The 19,607-nt window shown below is 50.1% G+C and overlaps 1 protein-coding gene across 3 annotated transcripts in view; it reads right to left on the bottom strand.

The window, feature by feature from the left end:
* The window catches only part of CTIF (CBP80/20-dependent translation initiation factor), a 110,622-nt gene that overhangs the window by 13,680 nt on the left and 77,335 nt on the right, over positions 1–19,607 (bottom strand). For all 3 annotated transcript variants that reach the window (XM_010582998.1, XM_010582999.1, XM_010583000.1), the window contains one exon: positions 3,255–3,410. In XM_010582998.1, the coding sequence (XP_010581300.1) occupies positions 3,255–3,410 (156 nt within the window). The remainder of the gene's footprint in view (positions 1–3,254; positions 3,411–19,607) is intronic.

Here is a 19,607-nt window from a genome sequence, read left to right as displayed (position 1 = left end):
GCTCTCCTCTGGTCACCATAAAAATCCCTCCTTTCCCCCAACTGTCCTCAATGCTGACCTTTAGGCTGAGCTTGGGTATCCACTTCCCTTCTCCAACCTAAACTACGCACTATTCCAAGCAGAAAAATGTGTTTTGATTCAAAGCACCATCCAAACTCACCATATGCCATCTAACCATTTTAATGATAGCTGGACCCACCTTTTACTTCTCTTGGCAAACCATCTCTTTGCCTAAAATCCCAACATTGACCCCACCAGACCTTGTGAAGACGCTCTCCGCTCGCAGAAATCTCAACCGAAACCCTCAGAATGGTTCTGGAAACTCAACTTTTTGATTCTTTGGGGATCCAGCTTCTGGGAGAGGCAGTCACCATGTCAGACATGGTGGTAGACCCTTCCTTCTCTCCCCACCCTGTTTTCCAGCAGGCAGCTCAGGCGATGGATGCAGAGGAGGATGCAGCAGAACCCTCCGACATGGGGTCTCGGCATGGACCATGTTTGTGCCAAGGAGCACAGCCACTCCCTTGGTTCCCGAAATGCTGCCCGGGCGAGGTGGCAGCTCTGACCCAAATTTCCTTTGCTGTGTTTAATCACCCATTCCCGTGGCTGACATCAAAACGCAGTGGTCTGCCTGCTTCCCTGAGGACGGTGATGAACGCTGGTTCGATTAACCAGCAAACCCCAGCATTTATCACTCCAGCCTTGCCTGAAATGAACTTCTCTTTTGACTTTTTTTTTCCCAGCCCACAAAACCAACCCATCCACACTGCTCAATAAATAACACCGGCATTGCCACCCGATGCCCCAGCCACGTCCCCAGCTCCTCCTCACCAGGCCACCCAGCACTGATGTCCTCACTGCCATCCTCGCTTCCTCCCACCCAGCCCAGCTCCACAGCTAATGATGGTGTTAATAAGCTTTTATTTAGGGGGAAAGGAAAGGAGCTGGAGAGAGGAAGCTTTGCAGGGGGAAGGGAAGAGACATTCCTGCCTCAGTCATCAGGCAACTTTCCCCTTCCTCTTGCTCACTCCCTCGCTGACCTTTGGCTGAGTCTGCCAAAGCTAAAAAGGAAAAGGGAAAAAGGAAAAAAAAGAGACAGAGAAACTAAAAAGCAAGAGGAGCTGAAAGGACAGGCAGAGGGAGAGATGTTATCTTGCTTCTGATAATGATTTATCATCAAAGGCTGGGTGGATGGAGGCAGAGAGAGCTAAGCAGCACGGAAGGGCTTTGCTGGGGGATACCCAAGGGGAAGGAATTAGGGGTGAGGGGCTGAGATTGTACACAGGGACATATGTGATGACCAGCAGGAATGGGAAAAAACCCATGATGAGCGCTGCTGCACCTTGTGAACCTGTCCTGAGGCAAGTGGATGTCCCAAACCTTATAGGCCATGGTGACACCCCCTCCTGCCGTGGGACACCAGTCCCTGTGCTTCATGGAGCTCACCAAGGGATGAGCACTCTGCGCAATTAAGGGAGTTTCCATCATCTCATGGAGCACCTGGCAGGGCCATCCTGTGCAAAGGTCCCTGTCCTCTCCTGGCTGCAGCTGGAAGAACCCATCACCACCTCCTCGGCTGCATCTACAGCCTGCCTTTGGGTCTGGCAACGATCTCAGAGCCTGGCACCTATCACTGCTGACAAATCGGCAGTCCTGTTCCCCTGAGTTGGTCCTGTGCATCAGGATTAGCTGATGGTGGCAAAAAACTGCGGCAAGACGAAAACCCATCCCAGAGCCATGGAAGTGGAACAGTGTGAGTCAAGGTCACAACCCTGCAGAATGAGCAGTCACAGATCAACCATTTTGGGGCAGGAGAGCTGGAAGATTCAGGCTCACCCATGTCAGCTAAGCTAAGTCTTCTCCTCTGACAAACAACATCACGGGGACACTGTCCTGCTAAGGAACAGAGAGATGTATTTTTAAGAAGCAAATTTATGCATGATGTCTTGATATAATTAGTAAAGGCTTTTCATGGAGCTGCCCTGTAGCAAAAAATATCCCTGACACATGAAAGTCATGTCCTTCCACGCACCTCTAGATTGCCACCACGTCCCCACATACCGGCAAGGTGACAAGAGGGACCATGACGGCACAGCGAGGGCAGACAGGAGTGGGCAGGGAAAAATCCTGGCAGAATCAGGGCTGGGTTGTGTCACGACTGTGATGGGAAGCGAAGGGGAACGGGGACTTTGCTAGACGCCAAGATCTTCCCCATAAGGTGACACATACTGCTGTGGGCAGAGGTTTGGGGGAAGTTAGGCTATTCTTAGCATCCCTCTCCCACCTCCTCCTCTGGATATGTGTGCCTCGTCACGATGCCTGGACTCTTTCTCACCGCTACAGTCACCGTCTGTGAACCCTACCCACAATGTTACTGTGAAGACAAAATGTTTATGATGTGTTTGCATTCAGAGAAAACTTCCCATGCGTGTAAAAAAGTCATCGCCGGCAGTTTCTTTATCCTTCCCTTGCCCAAGGTCTAGCAGAGAACTGATTTTACAGTGAGTTATTTATGGCCCGACAGAAGCACTAATGACAATTTGAGATTCACAGCTCCAACCCCGGGCAACAAGGCAGATTCTTCTGAGAAAGTCTTCTACAGACAGCAGCAGGAGACAAAACCATCTTTAAAACAGGATGGGGGAAAGCCCTCTCCTGCTTTGTTGAACACGAACATTTGAGTTGTCTTTTGTTTGTCCTCACTGAGGCTTCTGCCACCACACCGAACCATGGGGAGCTCAGGAGCCCAGGCTCTGAAATGAGCTCATCGGAAGCTCAGGTTCTGAAATGTCCCCAACCCCAGTGACAGGGCTGGGTTTCTGCTGCACTAGGTGGGAAGTAAGGACATATGGGACCTCACCTCTCTCCCTCCTTCCTCCCCTCAGTCTGTCTCATCTATTCAGGTGGCTTCACCTGCTTTTAAGAAGCTTTTTAAGACCCTTCGATGGGGATTTTTGCAAGGCTGGGATTTGCAAACTCAAACGTTGGGTTTGCAATCCCAGCTGTTGGGCTTTGCAAACCCTTGGACAAAGGGGTCTTGCTTGGAGCACGTGCTTTTAATTAGCAGAAACACAATATGCAGGAAAAGCCAAGCATCCCTGCAGATGTAGGTACTTTTGGGGTGAGAAGTGTTGATGCTGGCAAAGCAAACCTCCAGGAATTGTAAAGCAAACATCTACAAATCACGGGCACCTCAACACTGCAACACAATGGCTTGGCCCGCAGATGGAGAAGGACGAACTGAAGGCATTTACCTCCCTGAGGCAGGTATAAATGGGGCAGACAAGGACTCGAAAGGGCTCTCCGGTGCTGCTCCTCATGGTGCCGAAGACTTCGCAGAGAAAGGTGATGAACCCCAGCCAGCGCTCCACGTCCCGCTGCTGCAACTCCTCCCGCATGGTGAAATCCTTCTGCAAGAGGGACAGAGACAACAGGCTGCATCAGCAAAACCGCATCGCCATGGGAGAGGCAACGGCTGTCTAGAGAGAGAATTAGGAGGAAATTGAAACTCAGGGTGGGGGGAGGAAGACAGACAGACTGACTCTTTAGTAACAGCGGGGAGATTACTCAACGCACGCGGAGTCGCTGGAATTTCAACACAGCAAAGCCACCAGAAAGCAGGTACTGTAGAAATATCACCAACCCCTGCAATAACTGTCACGGCTTGCGCTAGAGACGGCATCCCGCATGCCCTGCCCTCCCCCTCAGACAGGCACGGGGACTCTTTTCCATATTCACAACCAAGATCGAATAAAAGCAGCAACAAAGAGGTTAAATGAAATGCAGGGGAAACACAATGAATGCTGGTGGCCATGCTGGGGCTTGGTGGTCCAGGTGGACCTGCCCAGCCCATTCATTCCAGTATCTTCAGCAGACCCAGTGTCTGGGAGGGGGCATCCTAATGGCCTGGCTGCTCCCTGGGGTCTCACGAAATTACGGCAGAGGCTGGCTCCCTGCCCGACCAGAAGATCAGGGCAGCCTGGGCTTGGCATTAAAAGGTCACCCTGCTCCTGAGCTGATGGTTGCCATGACCAAGGATTATCCGAATGACGTGATTTATGGAGCAACATCAGGAGGAAGCGTGCAGGGAGATAGCTGCCTCCCCATCAGTCCTCCAGCTGGGGAGAAAAAAAGGGATTTGCCCGAAAGCAGGATATGAAAAGGGATGTGTGTGTGGCAAAGAGCAAGGGGCAACACAGAAAAACAAATAAAAACCTTTCTAGAGGGTGGCACAAGAGAGTGCATCGCACTCAGAGCCAAGAGGGTTTCCCTGGGCTCTCAGGAGTGCCGCAGAGCTTCTTGTAAGTTGTCCCACACGACTTTGCTTGTCTGTCTCCATAGTGACCTTTCCTCAGTATTAAAAATTAGGAGACACTAAGTAGGGGAAAATTAAAGAACAGGACAAGTTCGTTCTCAACACCATGTGTTCCCAGTGCAGGTTGCACAACATTTGAAATCCAGCAACTAAATAAATTATCTTATATCTTTTTAATCTCAGTTTATTCCTACTGCCTGAGACAAAGGGCTTTGCTGCTGCGAATGCTCCGACCCGCAGCTGCACTCTGCAAAGCCAGGGAGATATAAAAGCCACCACACCAAAGTTTTCTCTCATGCCCCGGACAACACACGGGAGATCTTTCTTTTGAAATGAAGGTAAGTAAAGCCGCTGCTAAAGAAAGCCAGGCAAAAGCACGATGATTATTTTCATGACACAACTGTATGCACAGAAGATCCAAGACAGGAGCTATTTATATGTTTCATTACAAAAGGAAAAAAAAATAATATATTTGCATATGCAGGAAAAAGGCTTGTAAAATAACCAAGGCACTTATTAACCAAACAGTGATGACTAATTCCTCTCTACACCCATTTCTATAAGGCAATTGCCCAACTGTGTCTGTGACTCTGAAGTCAACCTGCAGCCAAATCCTGTTGGGTCTTTTCAGACTCTCTGGGGGAGTTTGCAGAGTTCGTCCTTTCATTAGCCAGCCAGTCCCAGGGCAGTGATGGAGGAGAGAGTTATTTGCCAGCTCTGGTTATCACCCCAGGGTTACCAAATTACTTGTTCTGGAGTTTTCACTTGAATGTTAATAAAAAAAAAAAGTCAAAGAGAAATGACCTCCTGACTATTGAGAAATTAAAAAAAACAAGCGAGAGCATCCCGTGCCCCTCATCTGCACTGATGGAGACCTCCAGCCTTGCCCATCCACAAGGTCACCCACTGGCCACCTCCGCCCTGGGACAAAAAGCGCCCTTTGAACCCTGGAGCTCTTCCTTGATGCCCCAAAACCTCTTCATCCCCTGGCACTGAGCTCTCTCTTGCATCTCATGCAGCATCCTACCTGGCTCCTGCCCTTCCCAGGCTGGATTCCCCCCAGCAGCACCCCTGTCCTGCCTGGGAAGGTCCCCACTGATATGCCCCAGGAGCCAGGCCGTATTTTGGGACCCCTGGGACATGCTGGGAAATTCCTAGCAGCTCGGGATAACCACATGGGCTCTGCGGTCCCAGATTACTGGGAAGGAATAAAAGCCACTGCAGAAAACTCTCCTTCTTCCCATTCCTGCTTCAAACACATCGCCCTGCTCCGCAGCCTTGCAGGAGAGAAAACTGATTCTTCAACATTTTCTCTTAAAAAAAATATTTTCTGTTAAAAAACCCATCAAACCAACCAACCAACCAAAAAATTTCCATAAAACAACCACCAAACCAAACCAAACTCATTAGGCCTGGGACAGGAGCTGGGCAGGAAGGGATGCCACCACCCAGCACCCTCTTTTTTCATCCTACGCAGCTGAGACATCAGAAAACAGAGACATCAGTAAACATTCTGCCCCCAACTCCGCAGCTGAAGAAGACCTTTGAAAAAGAAAAGGGACTGGGGTCCTCTCCCAACCCCCTCAAGTCACAAAAAAGCTTGTGCAGACTTTGATGGACCCCCATGAAGGATGAGAGCAAGGGATGGAATGTGGGATGGATGCAGAGGTCACTGTGAACATTTTCACCCTGAATGTGATACTGCAGCAGGAACAATTTTGCTCCATTTGCGGCCTCATGTTGGGCCAAATTTCGCAAAAGGAGATTGTTTCCATGTACTCTGCAAAAGGGGGGAGTCATACCGATTCCTTTGACAAAGTAGGAAAAGCACCTTGCCAGAGGTAGGAATTACATTTTTTTTGGACCATGCCTGCCTACAGGCAAGAGTTGGGCTTGCCAGGAGCTGAACCTCCATGGTAGCCAGACTTGCAGCACCAGGGCTCTCCTGAAGCATCCTGAGATAACCATCTGCTTCGGCCTCGCAGGGCAGTGCTACACCAGTGTCATGGTGTGCATGAGGAAGGTGGCCCAGGGAGCTTTGTCCTTAAATTTGGCCTTCAGACAGCAGGTTTGACCAGTACCATGGCACACAGAGATGGGCAAGCCAACTAAAATGCCATCCACGCGAGGTGTCCCACCTCCCTTGGCGTGTCCATGTTCGAGGAGACCACTGTTGTCATCTAGGTAATTTGGTCAAGGGAGTTATGGGTGTGATTCGCCTGGTTGCACGTTGGACGTGCTCCCAGCAGGACCCGTGACCCATCACGCCGGGCATGGAGAATATTGAGAGCAACTCAATCGCTTCTCCAAAGGGTGCGCAACCAAAACGGATGAGCCATACCAACAGCGTGGGAGAGGTGAAGATCTGGCTGGTAGTGAAGAGCAGCTCAGCAGAGAACAAAACCCATGTCCCATGTGCCCGGGGCATATCCGATAGAGCCGTGCCCTGACCTGCAGACCTCCACACCACCGATGAGAAGCCTTGAGGAGGCTGAAGAGCACTGAAACCAGACGGTCGGGTCACTGCCCTGCCCAGTGAACTTTATTTGCTCTGGAAATGCCTCACGGAGTTATATAAAAATAACCTGTGGATTGGCTTGCCCCATGCTTAGGTGGTGATGTCAGGGCAGTAAGCAAATTATCTTTCATCAGTTTGGCTGTATTTTTAAACACGAATTGTATTACTAATTTGGGGGTGCCCTAGCCTGTAGATAATCTGGGCGCGTTTACTGGATGACCTTCCTTCAGTGCCTATAGTTTAAAATAAAATGTATTTATACCAGGTAGCAGGGCTGACCTCCCTTCTCTGCCTGGTTTGGGAGAAGAGTTCATAGGGAAACCATGCGGCAAGTGGGGGGATGCCAAGGGGACCTCTAAAGAGGTCTTGTGCAGGACAAGTTTGGGGCATAAACCTAAAGGCTACGCATGTTCATCACGTTGGGCCTCGCCACGCGTGATGGGTGTTCATGCATGATGGAGATGGGCCACGGCTCAGCCCACTCTCTGACATCCCCCATTGGACCCTTTCTAAGCTTGGCTGAAGTTCCTACCAGCAATGGAAAGAGAAAAATGCCTTTAACTTGGGGCTCTCCACTCTTGCACCCAAGTGAAAGCCCACTCCTCATCTCAGTGTAGACGCAGCTCATGCAATGCTATCCTTTCTTGGTCCAGACGTGAGACCTCTCCAAGACCAGGACCAAGCTAGACGAGCCAAGAGAACTGGCCACTCCATGGGAGAGGAGGAAAATCCATCCTCTGCCATTTTTGGTGGGCAGCAGAGTCAAGCGGGATGAGAAGCATCATTTTGCCATCGGATCTAAGCCCTTGCTCCAGCCCGGACAGCTGCAGCCGAAAATTCATCCCTTGGGAGTTCGCCACACTTTTTTTAAAACGAGTCCCAAATAACTTTTCCCCAGATCTGGGCCCACCGACTCATGGCTGACTCTGTCAGCAGCAAGTTAGAGGGCAAAAGTTTAGTGTGGGATAAAAATGAGGGTTAATTTAAGCATTGCCACCTTCTGATGGAAAAAAAAAAGACACATTTGGGCTTGTTGCTCTGTAAACACAGGGCTCTTCCTCTGGCAGCTCTGCTGTTTACTCAGTCATTGTCAAGGAGGCAGGAAATACTGAGTCAGAAATACTGCACAAAAAGAAATATATAATGCTTAGATATCAGTGCTAGGCGCTATATAAAAAGCTGAGAGGCTGTGCTAAATACTTGATCTTACTGGCAATGTGCTACAAAAGGTTGGAGCCTTAAATGGCTCTTTGGAAAGGGCCTGAGACAAATAAAACGGGTTGGAGGAGGGAGCTGGCGGTCAGAGGCTGGGACAGCATCCGTCCGTTGTTGCTCCCCTGCAGAAACACACCCTCTGCCTGCTCCCTCCCCAAACTCTCCTAGAAAGGGCTCCAATAAATGACATTTTGCACACGTAACATTGCTGCATTATTCCCTGTTTATAATTTAAATAATACTTGTACTTAAGTCCTGGCTTGGAGGAGGCTGTGGAGCATAGCTTTGCTTTCTGGGGAGTATAACCCAGTGAGATGAGTAGTTTATAGCACCAGCATTCAGAAGAAGCTCAGGAGGTGCTGGAGAAACCTGTGGCAGCACCAGGGAGTGATCGAACACCTCTGCTCATGGATGCTCGGGGCCTCACCGAGCGCCTCTGCAGCAGAGCTACCACCCACAGCTTCATCAGGAAGATCTCATTCCACGTGGACACCACTATACAAGCTCCTTTTCTGTACTAAACCACCAGGGATGGTGGGACATGAGGTGGGACCATCAGCTCTTCCATGGGCTCTGCTCTTCCTCCAACCACCCGCAGCAATGCTCCCGGCCTCTCTGCCTGCACCTCGCTGACACTCCCTGAGGACTGAACCATACCGAGATCCCACCACACCATCCCTGCCTAAGCTACTGCCACCACGGGGACAATAAGATGAAGCAGATTAAGATGATGATAGAAAACCTGCTTTGAGCCAACAGTTTCCACACAGGACTGGGAAACAGCAGCACAGGAGACTGAGATTTATTTCCAGTCCTGTTTGGGCTCCCATCACCTCTGTACCCTGATTTCCCAGCTGGTAAACGGGAATGATTTACTCATCTTCCTCTGCAAAGTGCTTTGGGGTGTGTGACTGAGACATGCAAATCACGGCAATTATTATTACTCCAACAAAGGAGCTATTGACATTTAAAGCAGATAAAGCCTTTAAATTACAGATGAAACTCTGTGCCCAGCCTCGCAAAGGTCCTGGCTTCACCCAGCCATGAGGCATTTCACTCCCACAGATTTTCATCACTCTGTTTCCTCCAAGCTGGATCTGCACCAGATGAACATGCACCAGCTTCTTCTCAGGGTGTTTTGGCCACTTCGGGAAGAGCAGCAAATCCTACCGGTGGCCTTCAGGGTGGACCTGGTTTCATGATGGCCACAGCTCTGTGAACGTTTCTTATCACAGAGGTCTCCAAAATGCATCACATGGTGAAGGTCCAGGTTACCAGGACTGTGACCACTATCCCGTGGGCACCTACCACCCATCAGCTGACCACCAGATGATATAATGCAAATGCCCCCAACCAATTCTACAAGAACAACTCACCAAGGATCCTGCAGCCATCATACAGACACAAATAGTGCTTATTCCTCTCAAAAGGATTTGGGCAGGAAGGGGAAAGTAAGGTCAGAAAACTCCTGGTTCTTCTAAAGGAGATGCTGAGCAAACTCCCAGGATTAGGAACATCCATGAATTTTAAATTCCTCAGGTTTGGGTAACCAAGGCAGCTGATAACCAGAGCCAACAGGAGCTGTGGGTATTTCCCATGTCTCCAAACACCCCGAGGTGACCAAGCAGGTGGTCACTTGAACCTCCTGCCCCCTGGTCTCACCATGACCTCTCCATCTGGCTCCAAATCTGGGATCAACAGCAACTACCCACCCAACGTGGGTGGCTCACAGCTTGAGCCAGTGATGTCTCTGAGGTCCTGGGGGCTGCAGAAGTGTAAGTAGTTAATTATTGATTCAGTTGAGGTTTAAAGCACGCAGGTGGGGACATAATGATGGACGGGCAAACAGAAAAGCATTGCTGTTAACCTAGTGTTGCTAGAGATCTCAGAGCACTGTCTCAGTGGAAGCTCTGAGATGACCAGGAGGGTGAAGTAGCATGGTCTGCACACCACAAACAGCAAACACCATTTTGTCCTGATGTAAAAATCTTCTTTAATGACCCTCTGAGTGCAGAGAAAGCAGACTGAGGAGAAGAGACAGTCCAAAGGAAATCCCCTGGTCTCCTGTTACCTCCTCCTTCTTTTTTCTCATGGAGGGGAAAACATCAGAATTGAGATGTGGCCATGTCCTGGGAAGACACCATATCCCACACATCAGCAAAGCTTACTGCTGGACTGGAGCAAATCTCATTTCCACTAGTACACATTCACCTCTCCACTGAGTTACCAAGGCTTATACCATGTTATCGCAGGACTATTTCTCCAAATAATTTTCAAGTGGGATAATGCACAGATCAGAAATACTCTGGAAAAGAGAGCAGAATGCTCTGGGAGCTCCAGTTGGTTCACCGGAGGATGTTTGCCAGCACCTCCTCCAGCGGTACCCAGATGACAGAGTTGTCTTCCTTGTTACTTAATTTTTATTGCCACCTTTCCTATCTAGCACCTTTCTGGATTCCCAAACACGTGCCAGGGTGTCAGCTCAGCTGGATAACAGCAGTTTATCACCACTTTAAAGCCCTGTTATTCCATGAACCCAGACACAATCACACAGCAAAATGTCACTGCCGGTCCCAGCCAGACCTCCTTTAAAAGAAAGTTAAAAAAAAAAAAAGATGGATGCGTGAAAACGTGGCGGGTGGGAGAGCACAGGGGGGTCCTGCAGGCAGCCGGCCAGATTCATCATGGGGTGGATTTTCCCTTTATCTGCCCAGAGTTTGAACTGCACAGGCGAGGAGGGAACTGGAGGAGTTAACAGACTCTCAGCCAGAGATATTCGTGGCACCCAGAGTTCGTGTAAAGTTTCATACCGGGACCCTTTTCTAAATTCTTTCGGTCATGGGAGAAAACATTGCAACTGTTTAGTCTGCAGGGAGGTGGTGGCTCTGGCCCAGCACTCAACGTCGCTGAGCAAACATGCTGGAAAGCAAATGGGCTGACAATCCTCTTATCTCCTCCGCCTGCTTTTCACCCCGTCTCTCCCACCGCCGTGGCCAAGCATCCGATGGGCATTGGGTACTGGTGCTGGAGCTCCCTGCTGGAAATGCGGCTCTGGGCTACCTGGGATGGGGGACAAGTGACCACTGAAAGCCAGGACCTGGAGGTGAAGTACCACTCTGCTAAAAAATGTTATTTACACAAAAGAGCTCAGAAAAGTCTTTCTCAGGGGCTAATATTTACAAATCCTATGAAGCCAGGGAGCTTCTGCTATAGCAAATGTTGTATTTGGCTATTTTTTTTAAATGGATGTAGAGGATACATTAATCTTTTCTGTTCATCCCCTGAAGCATGCAGGTATAGAGCGCCCTACAATGCCTCTGAAGTTGCTCATCTGTGCCAGAAAAGCTGAGATTACAGAAAAGAGCTGCAGAAAACAACATTAACCCGCAAACCCCCTCGATCCCTCCAAACTTTCTGTCTCTAAAGGGATGCTCATGATTACCATGGCATATTTTGCATCATATTGGCAGAGCAGCTGACTGTGAGCATAACTGTGTAAGAACCACTGGATGGCATGGGCTGGAATATTAAAGAGATGCAAGGAAACACACCTGATGCTTATTAAAGAAGCAGAAATGGAAAGGTACTCTTTTTCCAGCCTGACACCATTTCCTTAGCCGGCGCACACTTTGCTCTCTCTGTCTTTGCTTTCGGTTCCTGCTGCTCCTGGACTGGAGGCGATATTGCTGGGTTTGGGTTCCCAGTGCTGCCAGAGATGCTCCTCCTAGCCCCTCTTTATGAAAAAAAACACATGTAGAGCAATAGTAATTTAAAAAAAAAAGAGAAAGTGGAGGAATTTATCGCTGGGAGGGGAAAAGAAAGCATTGGTTTTGGATGCTCGGTTAGGGGGGAGAACATGGGGGGGACCCCATGGGTGGCAGCACTGCTGATGAGATGAGAGGACATGCCACGATGGGGTGGCATCATCCAGCCACGCATCATTTGCTCCTGTCCTCAAGACTCGGATGCTGTGTTTTGCACTGGTATCAGCCCCGGCCAGGTACGGGACAGGGACCTGAAACAATTCTCATGCATCTCATTCTTCACCCACTGCTTATCCTCTGACGACTCCGCTCCCGGGACTCGTCCCACCAAAGCCACTTCACACCATCATTTTGCATTTGCTTGTTTAAATGTCAGCAGTGGGAAAAGATGAGGCTGTGCAAAATGATACCCATGAGGGAGGTAAAGGGGATGTGGACTCCACAGCAGCACTGATTCTCCAAATCCAGATTTTGACAGGTAGGTACACACAAAAACATCCAGCAGTGAAAAAACTGAGACTAAGCCTGGCCGGGGGATGCTGAGGGTGCCCATGCTGTGACACCCATGCTGCAGGTCCCACGGGACCATCCCTCCAGGGTGCCACTGCAGCACACCAGCTGTAAAAACCAGCCAAAATCTGCTCAGGGCAGCCTGTGCTTGAGCACATCAATCAAGCCCACTCGGTTAGAAACCAAATCTGGTACAAATTCTTGCGGTTCAGCTAGAAATCCTTAAAAAAAAGAGTTTTCCTGCTGGTGAGCACAACAGCATTCCCCGTATCTCGTGCGCCTGTGGCCGAGCAATGCCAGGGATGAGCGAAGTACAAGCTATCTCATTTCCCCCCCTTCCCAGGAAAGAAAAAGAGGTGCTGCCCTCTCCAATGTCCTTCTACCTAAACCCCAGGTCTGGGCTGATGCTGGTGCCTCCGTCTGCTCTGGCCTTAGCTCGGGAGGTGATGTTCCCGGCACCTGCTTCTCCAGCATACTCCTCTGCCAGAAGGATGCTTCAACCCCTAGCAAAGTGACTGGGGCGACATGCGGGTTTGCAGGATGGGTCCCAGGCAGGGCGATGCATCGCAGGGTCCCAATGAGCCTCTGAAAATCCCGTCCGCAGGCGAGGTGAAGGGAACCAGCTAAAAGCAGGGCTGGGGATGGCAGGGTGGCTGCTGGTACTGGCAGCAGGGATCTTCCGACCCCGCAGCATCCCGAAATCCTCACCCTGGGGCGGCTGCAGCAGCCTGAGCCGGATTTATGTCGGAGCAGGCAGGAGCAGATGGTCTGGCAGGAGGGTGCCTTAGGCCCGCTGAGTCCCTGGGCTGGCAGGAACGTGCTCCTGCATCCCAGGGTTGGATTTGAGCCTTTCAGGAGAAAACAGGACAGCCTGATGCCAGTCCAGCCTGGTCTGAGGGGATCTGAACTCTGAAGTGCCCCCACTGCCTCCAGTGTAGCGGGTGGAGGGGGGTCCTCAGGCATTTCCTGAGGCTTTTTTTTGTTTGGTTGGTTTTTTTTGCTGCCTCTCCTACCAAAGCCCCAGGGGGACCCTGCATTGCCCCGAGCATCCTCACCCACCAGCAATGGCTGCGAGCAGCTCGAAGCCCACCCCACGGGTAGCCCGCTGCCTGGATCTGGCCCAGAGCTGCAGGCAAGCTGCAGGCAGGCTGCGCAGTCTGCAGTCTCCACCTAGAGCCCGGCAGAGCCTCTGCTCCGCATTGCCTCCGCGCTGCAGCCCATGCACAGGGCGTGCGTGGATCCCACCACCCAAAGCCCCCTGGTCTGAACTTGGCTGTGGTTTTAACAGGCAGCAGGAACAGGCAGCAGCTCAGCCAGGGATGCTCCTGACATTGCTCACCGCTAGCCTGCGGGACCGAGAGGAACCTCCGCTGAGTCCCACCACCACTGGAAGATGCCCAGATAGGGCATCTGATGGCCAGAGGAGATGATGGGACACGAAGTACCGACCCTGAGGTCACACCAGGCGCCGGAGCAGGGGCTGGACCCCACCATGGCCTTGCAGCCTCGGCCCCTCCAGGGTGAAAAGGAGCCAGGAGAAACCACACACAACTTATTTACGGAGAAAATACGTTTTCATGACGCATCTGAGCATTGCAATATAAAATCTTGCCAGCACTTTGAATACAAGCCAAATCTGCCATTCTTTAAACTCTAAGGGTTGGGGTTTTTTTGCAGCTTAGTCCTGCTTCCCATCAATCTCACAACCGCACAACGCCCTGCTACTCAAAACTAAACACCTTCTCTGTGCAAAGCCACCAGCGTGGCCGCGTCGGATGGACTCCAGCCCCCAGCTACCTGCGGGGCAGTGGGGACGACCCCCTTGGCATCCCTTGTGATGCCCACTGGTATATCGGTGGCCCTGTGGCCACCTCCAGCTCCAACTCAACTCTTCGAGGGGCTGCGAGCCCCCATACCCACCCCTGGGCTCGGGCTGAGGACTGATGTGCAGTACAACCCCACAGCCGATTTAATTTGGAGTCTGGCTCAGCTATTCCCAGCTCGGAGGGCTCCTAATGCTTGCAGAGCACAGCTCCTGTCCCCATCCCCTCCTTCCTATCAGTGGGAAATTGTTGCCTTTTTTTTGCACTCCATTAAACCCCCAGATCTTGGGTTAAACCCCTTTTTGCGCTCCATTAAACCCCCCCCTCTTCTCACCATCAGCCTCCAAGGAGGTGATGTCCGGTGCTCCCTCGCCCCCGCCACGTTCCCGCGTCACGGAAAAGCTGCGAAGGAGCCGGACGGCTCCTACAGCCACCGCTCCGCTTGGGAAAAGCGGCAAGTTTAAAGCACGTAGCTTGATATTTAATCCGGGGCTCTCCAATAACTCACAGACCCGCATGGGACCTGTCTGCCAGCAGCTCCCGTAACCTCAACGGCAAAGCCGAGCGAGCTTTATTACTACGGGCAGACGGCGATGGCTTGGCCAGACTCATGGGCAACGGCAGGGCCAGCTCTAATTGATGCCCGGCTCTGCCCTTCACCTGCCGGCGTGGGCAGGGTGCCAGTCCGCTCCCCTGGCTCCCTCTCCTGCCGGCTGCCGACAGTTGCACGGGTTACGTTTGGCCCCGGATGACTATGCAAAAGAATAATAAAAAATGATAATAAAAGAATAAAATAAATAAAATTAATAAAATAATAATCAATAAAATAATAATTAAAATAAGCTAATAAATACTCTGTTACAGAATTACAGAGCATCTTCAGAGAAACAGCCGGGGGCAAAGGAGAGGGAATGCGTCTTCTTCCCACTCTTCCTTTTCTCTTGCTTGAGAGCCGGAGGACACAGGCAGTTGGGGATGCTCCTGGGAGCCACCCATGGGGCTGCACTCCCCGTCCCCCTCCAAGCCTGTATATATACTACGTATATATGTGTGTGCATGGATTTAGAATTGCCTTTGAATTCCCTGGGCATATAGAAAATAAATCCCGTCTGCAAAGCTGCATTTAGCAGGCAGCTTTCGCTGGCGAGTCCCACCACGGTTTACAAAACCAGGACAGCGTTGTCAACATCAGTGCAGAAATGTATGGAAGAAGGTTTCTAAGCTCTGCAAGTTTCTGCAAACCCAAAATGAAGGTGTTTAAACAAGGGCAGCACCATCTGCTATTTCTCTGCCTGTGCTGGGCTCCTGTGGGGCTGGCAGAGCCCACGCACACATCAACTCTGAGGTCCACCACCGAGATGTCCCTCATCCCCCAGAAGAGCTGTGGGGAGCAGCTCGAGCCAAGGAGACTTTCCCCATTGAATCACCACCTCACCACGGGAAGAGCTCATCAAACTCTTCTGGAAGAGAAACAAAAGGCAGCAATGTCAGGCTCATGCACAGATCAAAAAGATGGATGTAGTGCTGCTGCTCCACGGAGCTGAGCGTGCAAACCCTCGCCGCTGCGGCACTCGAGATGCACACCTTGATGGCTTTAGGGTTTGCTCCAGGCACCTTGGGACCTTTTTTTCCCCCTACCCTTCAGTGAAGCAACCTCTCTGATGTCTCCTAGGCAATATCTTTTCTGAGGTAAGCGGTACCACTGTGTTTTCTGTGCACCAATTGGACCTTCTGTAATTAAATTAGATTAAAAACAGCCATGGAAAGAGGGCCAATGGGTTTTGAAGTCAACGCGGGACATGGCGTACAGGTCAGATGCTCTCCAGCTGTGCTTGGATCCTCCTGCCTCCACCTCTGTCAACCCATAAACTGTTCCCCGCCGAAGACCCAGACCTTAATCATGTTAAGGGGGAAAAAAAAATCTGCCTTTCAGCATGTGTATTACTTCCATGTCCCAATTCCCGCAATATCCACTTGAGTTACAGTCCTTGGTGTCTTCATTCTCAGAATCCCTATGAGGCAGAAAGCGCTGCTATCACTGGCAGGTTAAGTTGTTTGCTCAAATAAAGGAAAGGAGGGATTTCAGCTCATTTTTCCCAAATCCTTGTGCTCAGCATGGTAAACACTTTCCTTTGCACCCCGATTGATTCTCCAGTACCTAATATCACAATATCTACAACCCAAGAAGGGATCCGATATAAATTTTCCTCTTCCATCCTCCACCTGAGCTGACAACAGATTTTTGGCCACCTTCTTGGTTGAGCCCCTCCAGAAGTGGTCACACCGACCACCTCAAACCCAGCCGAGTCCACCAAAACCCAAGTGCAACCTCTGCCAAAACCCACGGGATTCGACTCAAGTTTCTACAAGAAACAGAGCGAAGCACAGTACTGAACCAAGGAAGGGCCATTCCTGGGGCATCGAGAAATTAAACTAAGACAACGAAGAAACCCTGCATGGGTACACCATAGGGTGTGAATTAGGATGTGCAATAGGGTGTGAGATAGGGAGTGCAATAGGGCATTAGGACATGTAATAGGGTATACCATAGGGCATGCAATACAGAATGCATTAGAGTATGCAATCTGGTATACGTTAGGGTATGCATTAGAGTATGCCGTAGAGTATCCAATAGGGTATGCAATACGGCATGCTGTAGGGTATGCCGAAGGGTATGCAACAGAAATAGCCCTTCTCCACTGGCACCGAGGCATTTCCAACCGCAGGGATGTACCAGGCGCTGGCTCTGGCTGCGTGCCGGCCTGCGCTCTGCAGCGGGCTCTGCTGCTCTGTGTCGAGATGTGCATTTCGTGGTGCTTTTTTTTTTTTTATTAAAAGAAGGTATCAGCCTTCTGTTTGATGTGTTGTTGGCCGCGGTTGCTAAGGGGAGCAGTGTACAATTACAGCCCCAGTGATGTCCACTCTAATAATACACTTGGCTCTGCATAGCTCAGATGCAGACACAGCTCTGCTATAAAGAGCACGGCCATTTCAACAGAGGAATACTCCAACTTATGTTACATATGAAGGGTTTGTGGCACATTGCTTAAGAACCCCCCCACCGAACAAAAAAAAAAAAAAAAAAAAAGCACCACAGCCTGGACGTGCCAGTGAGTGAAACTATGACAAGCAAAAACCTCTCACAGGAGACTTACTTTCAATTTATTAATTAAGAAGGCATTTCTAGAGGGGTGAAGAAACCATGCAAGTATCCACCAAGATGTGCTTGCACGCCTCCATCAACCCAAGCTCCCTGGGACCAGTTTGGCCAGGTTTATCCCAAGGGCTCATGAAGACCAAAATCACTCCTTGAACCAAACTCAATGAGCATAAAATCAGACCCAAATGACCCCCCCCCGCTGAGTGCTGAGCCTCCCCATGCTCGACCAGCCACCCACCCCACGACTCCCCTTTCCGCGTCTTCCTTCAGCATCCCGAAAGGTTCGCAGCACCCGAATTCAAGACTCAGCCAAGGTTTGGGACCAAAACACAGAGTGAGGGATAAATTCAAACCAGAGTTTTCCCGATAGATCCCCTTAGAGCCTGAAATGGTGCAACGCCAGCCGGGGGATGCTCTGTAGAGGAGCTGCTGGCAGGGAGGGGGGATGACATGACAGCATTCCTGCGCTGCGGTGCTGGCATCTGTTTTGGGATCAAAACAAGTCCCCCGAGATAAGCTGCGAACATGTGCAGCCCCCGAGCACGAGCACCTTGTCAACAGCTGAAAATATAAGAAGAGCCAGGTTAAAAAGACAGTTTATTCAGTTTATTACCTGCTCTGCAGGAAAACCCCTTGCTGCTTGTTTTAGGGTCCGGCGGGGTAGAGGGATGCTGTCTATAGGTACGGGGATGCTGGTAGGGTGGCTCAACGGGTTAATGCATTAATTTATGAGATCCTCTGGTGGGGCTGAGCCGTTGCCATCACAGTCCCGAGAGAAAGGGACAAACAAGCCCCTACAAAACAGAAGCATCTGCTGGGAGCAGATGGGGGGGCGAGCGATCCGGCCCCAGGCGCCAGCAGCGCTGGAGGGGGGGGATCACGTTGATCCCGATTTATCACACCCCAGCAGAGTAATTCCCCAGCTCGCCGGTGCCCGGCGAGCCGAGCTCCTTACGTCCGGGGATCAGATTAGTCTGAAAGGTGCTAGAGAGACGTAAATCCAGCTCTGGAGCAAGTGTTTTATTAAAGTTGTTGGGTTTTTTTTAATTAATGGTAAATTATCTAGAAATGGCTGATGGAAAATACTTGATGGTGGAGGGGCCAGGACTGGAGCTGGATAATGTTATACCATCAACCATATATCAATATATCATATTGATATATCAATATGGTATCCATATTATATCAATATGATATCCATATTATATCCATATTATTCCATAATATCAATATATTATCCAATACACCACATTGATATTGATAATATATCATATATCAATACCATCAACCCCCTTATTTCACATCAAGGCAGCTGTGATGAGTGTTTCGTGCTTCATACTTGGGTCTGTCTCCAGCCAGGGCTGTCAAGCCTGACTGCGTCACAAAAATTCCCAGTTTAGGGCTTGACCAAAGTATTTAATGAATCTGTGTGAATGCATCCAATTATTTTGGTTGGAAAAAGAAACTGTGCTTGGAGAAAGTCAAAATCCTTTACTATCAGAAAGGAAATGTTAAATTATTTAATTTCACATGCCACTTTGCTTTTGACCTGTAGTGATCTGTCACCTTTTGCCCCATCAAGACATTTTTAAAAGATGTGCAGTTTGGGGCTCAACAAATCACTTTCGCATATTTTTTTATGCTCCAGCACATGAATTCAGTCACCCACACACCCTGCTCAGTTTTTGCATTTAATTTCTTCTCAGCTTTCCACAATGGACGTCGTGCTCCCATCACACCGAGACTGGCTACATGTTCCTGGGAAGCACTTTGGGACTCTCTGGAGATCTAAGATATATTATTTATCATACATTCATGCTATGAAGAGCTGAATATGAAGCCAGTTATTATTGCACATGACACTGCAGTATAAATCAGCCTACTGGGTCTGTTGGTAGGGGTGGAAATGCTGGAGCAAGAGAAGAAAGCAAGTTGGAAGATTCCTCCCTAACCCAGGACTGCCATCATCCTCAATTTTTGGATAACACCATGCTGCTCCCTGGCCATCGCTGCTGGACTTTATTTTGGATTTCTCTGCTCAGCCAAACAAGGGAAGAAACAAGCATGACCTGGCATGGGAGGAGAGGGATGCTCAGATGGGTTAGAGCCCCCTCCAGCCCTTTGCTGCTAAATCTGGGACTGATGTTGACCGCAATTTATCTCCTCCTGCTTTATAATAGCTTTGGAAATAAATCAATCAGGAAAAAATCACTGCCTGGTACACACGATGGGCAGATATGTATTGTGCCCAAGGACTTCCCAGGGGAGTGTGGAGAAGGAGTGGGTGCAGGGAAAAATGTGG

The sequence above is a fragment of the Haliaeetus leucocephalus genome, unplaced genomic scaffold (genome assembly GCF_000737465.1).
Source record: "Haliaeetus leucocephalus isolate CR32 unplaced genomic scaffold, Haliaeetus_leucocephalus-4.0 Scaffold866, whole genome shotgun sequence".
NCBI classification, from domain to species: domain Eukaryota; kingdom Metazoa; phylum Chordata; class Aves; order Accipitriformes; family Accipitridae; genus Haliaeetus; species Haliaeetus leucocephalus.
The sequence above is the reverse complement of the archived record's forward strand: the minus strand, read 5'-3'. Positions and strand labels throughout refer to the sequence as shown.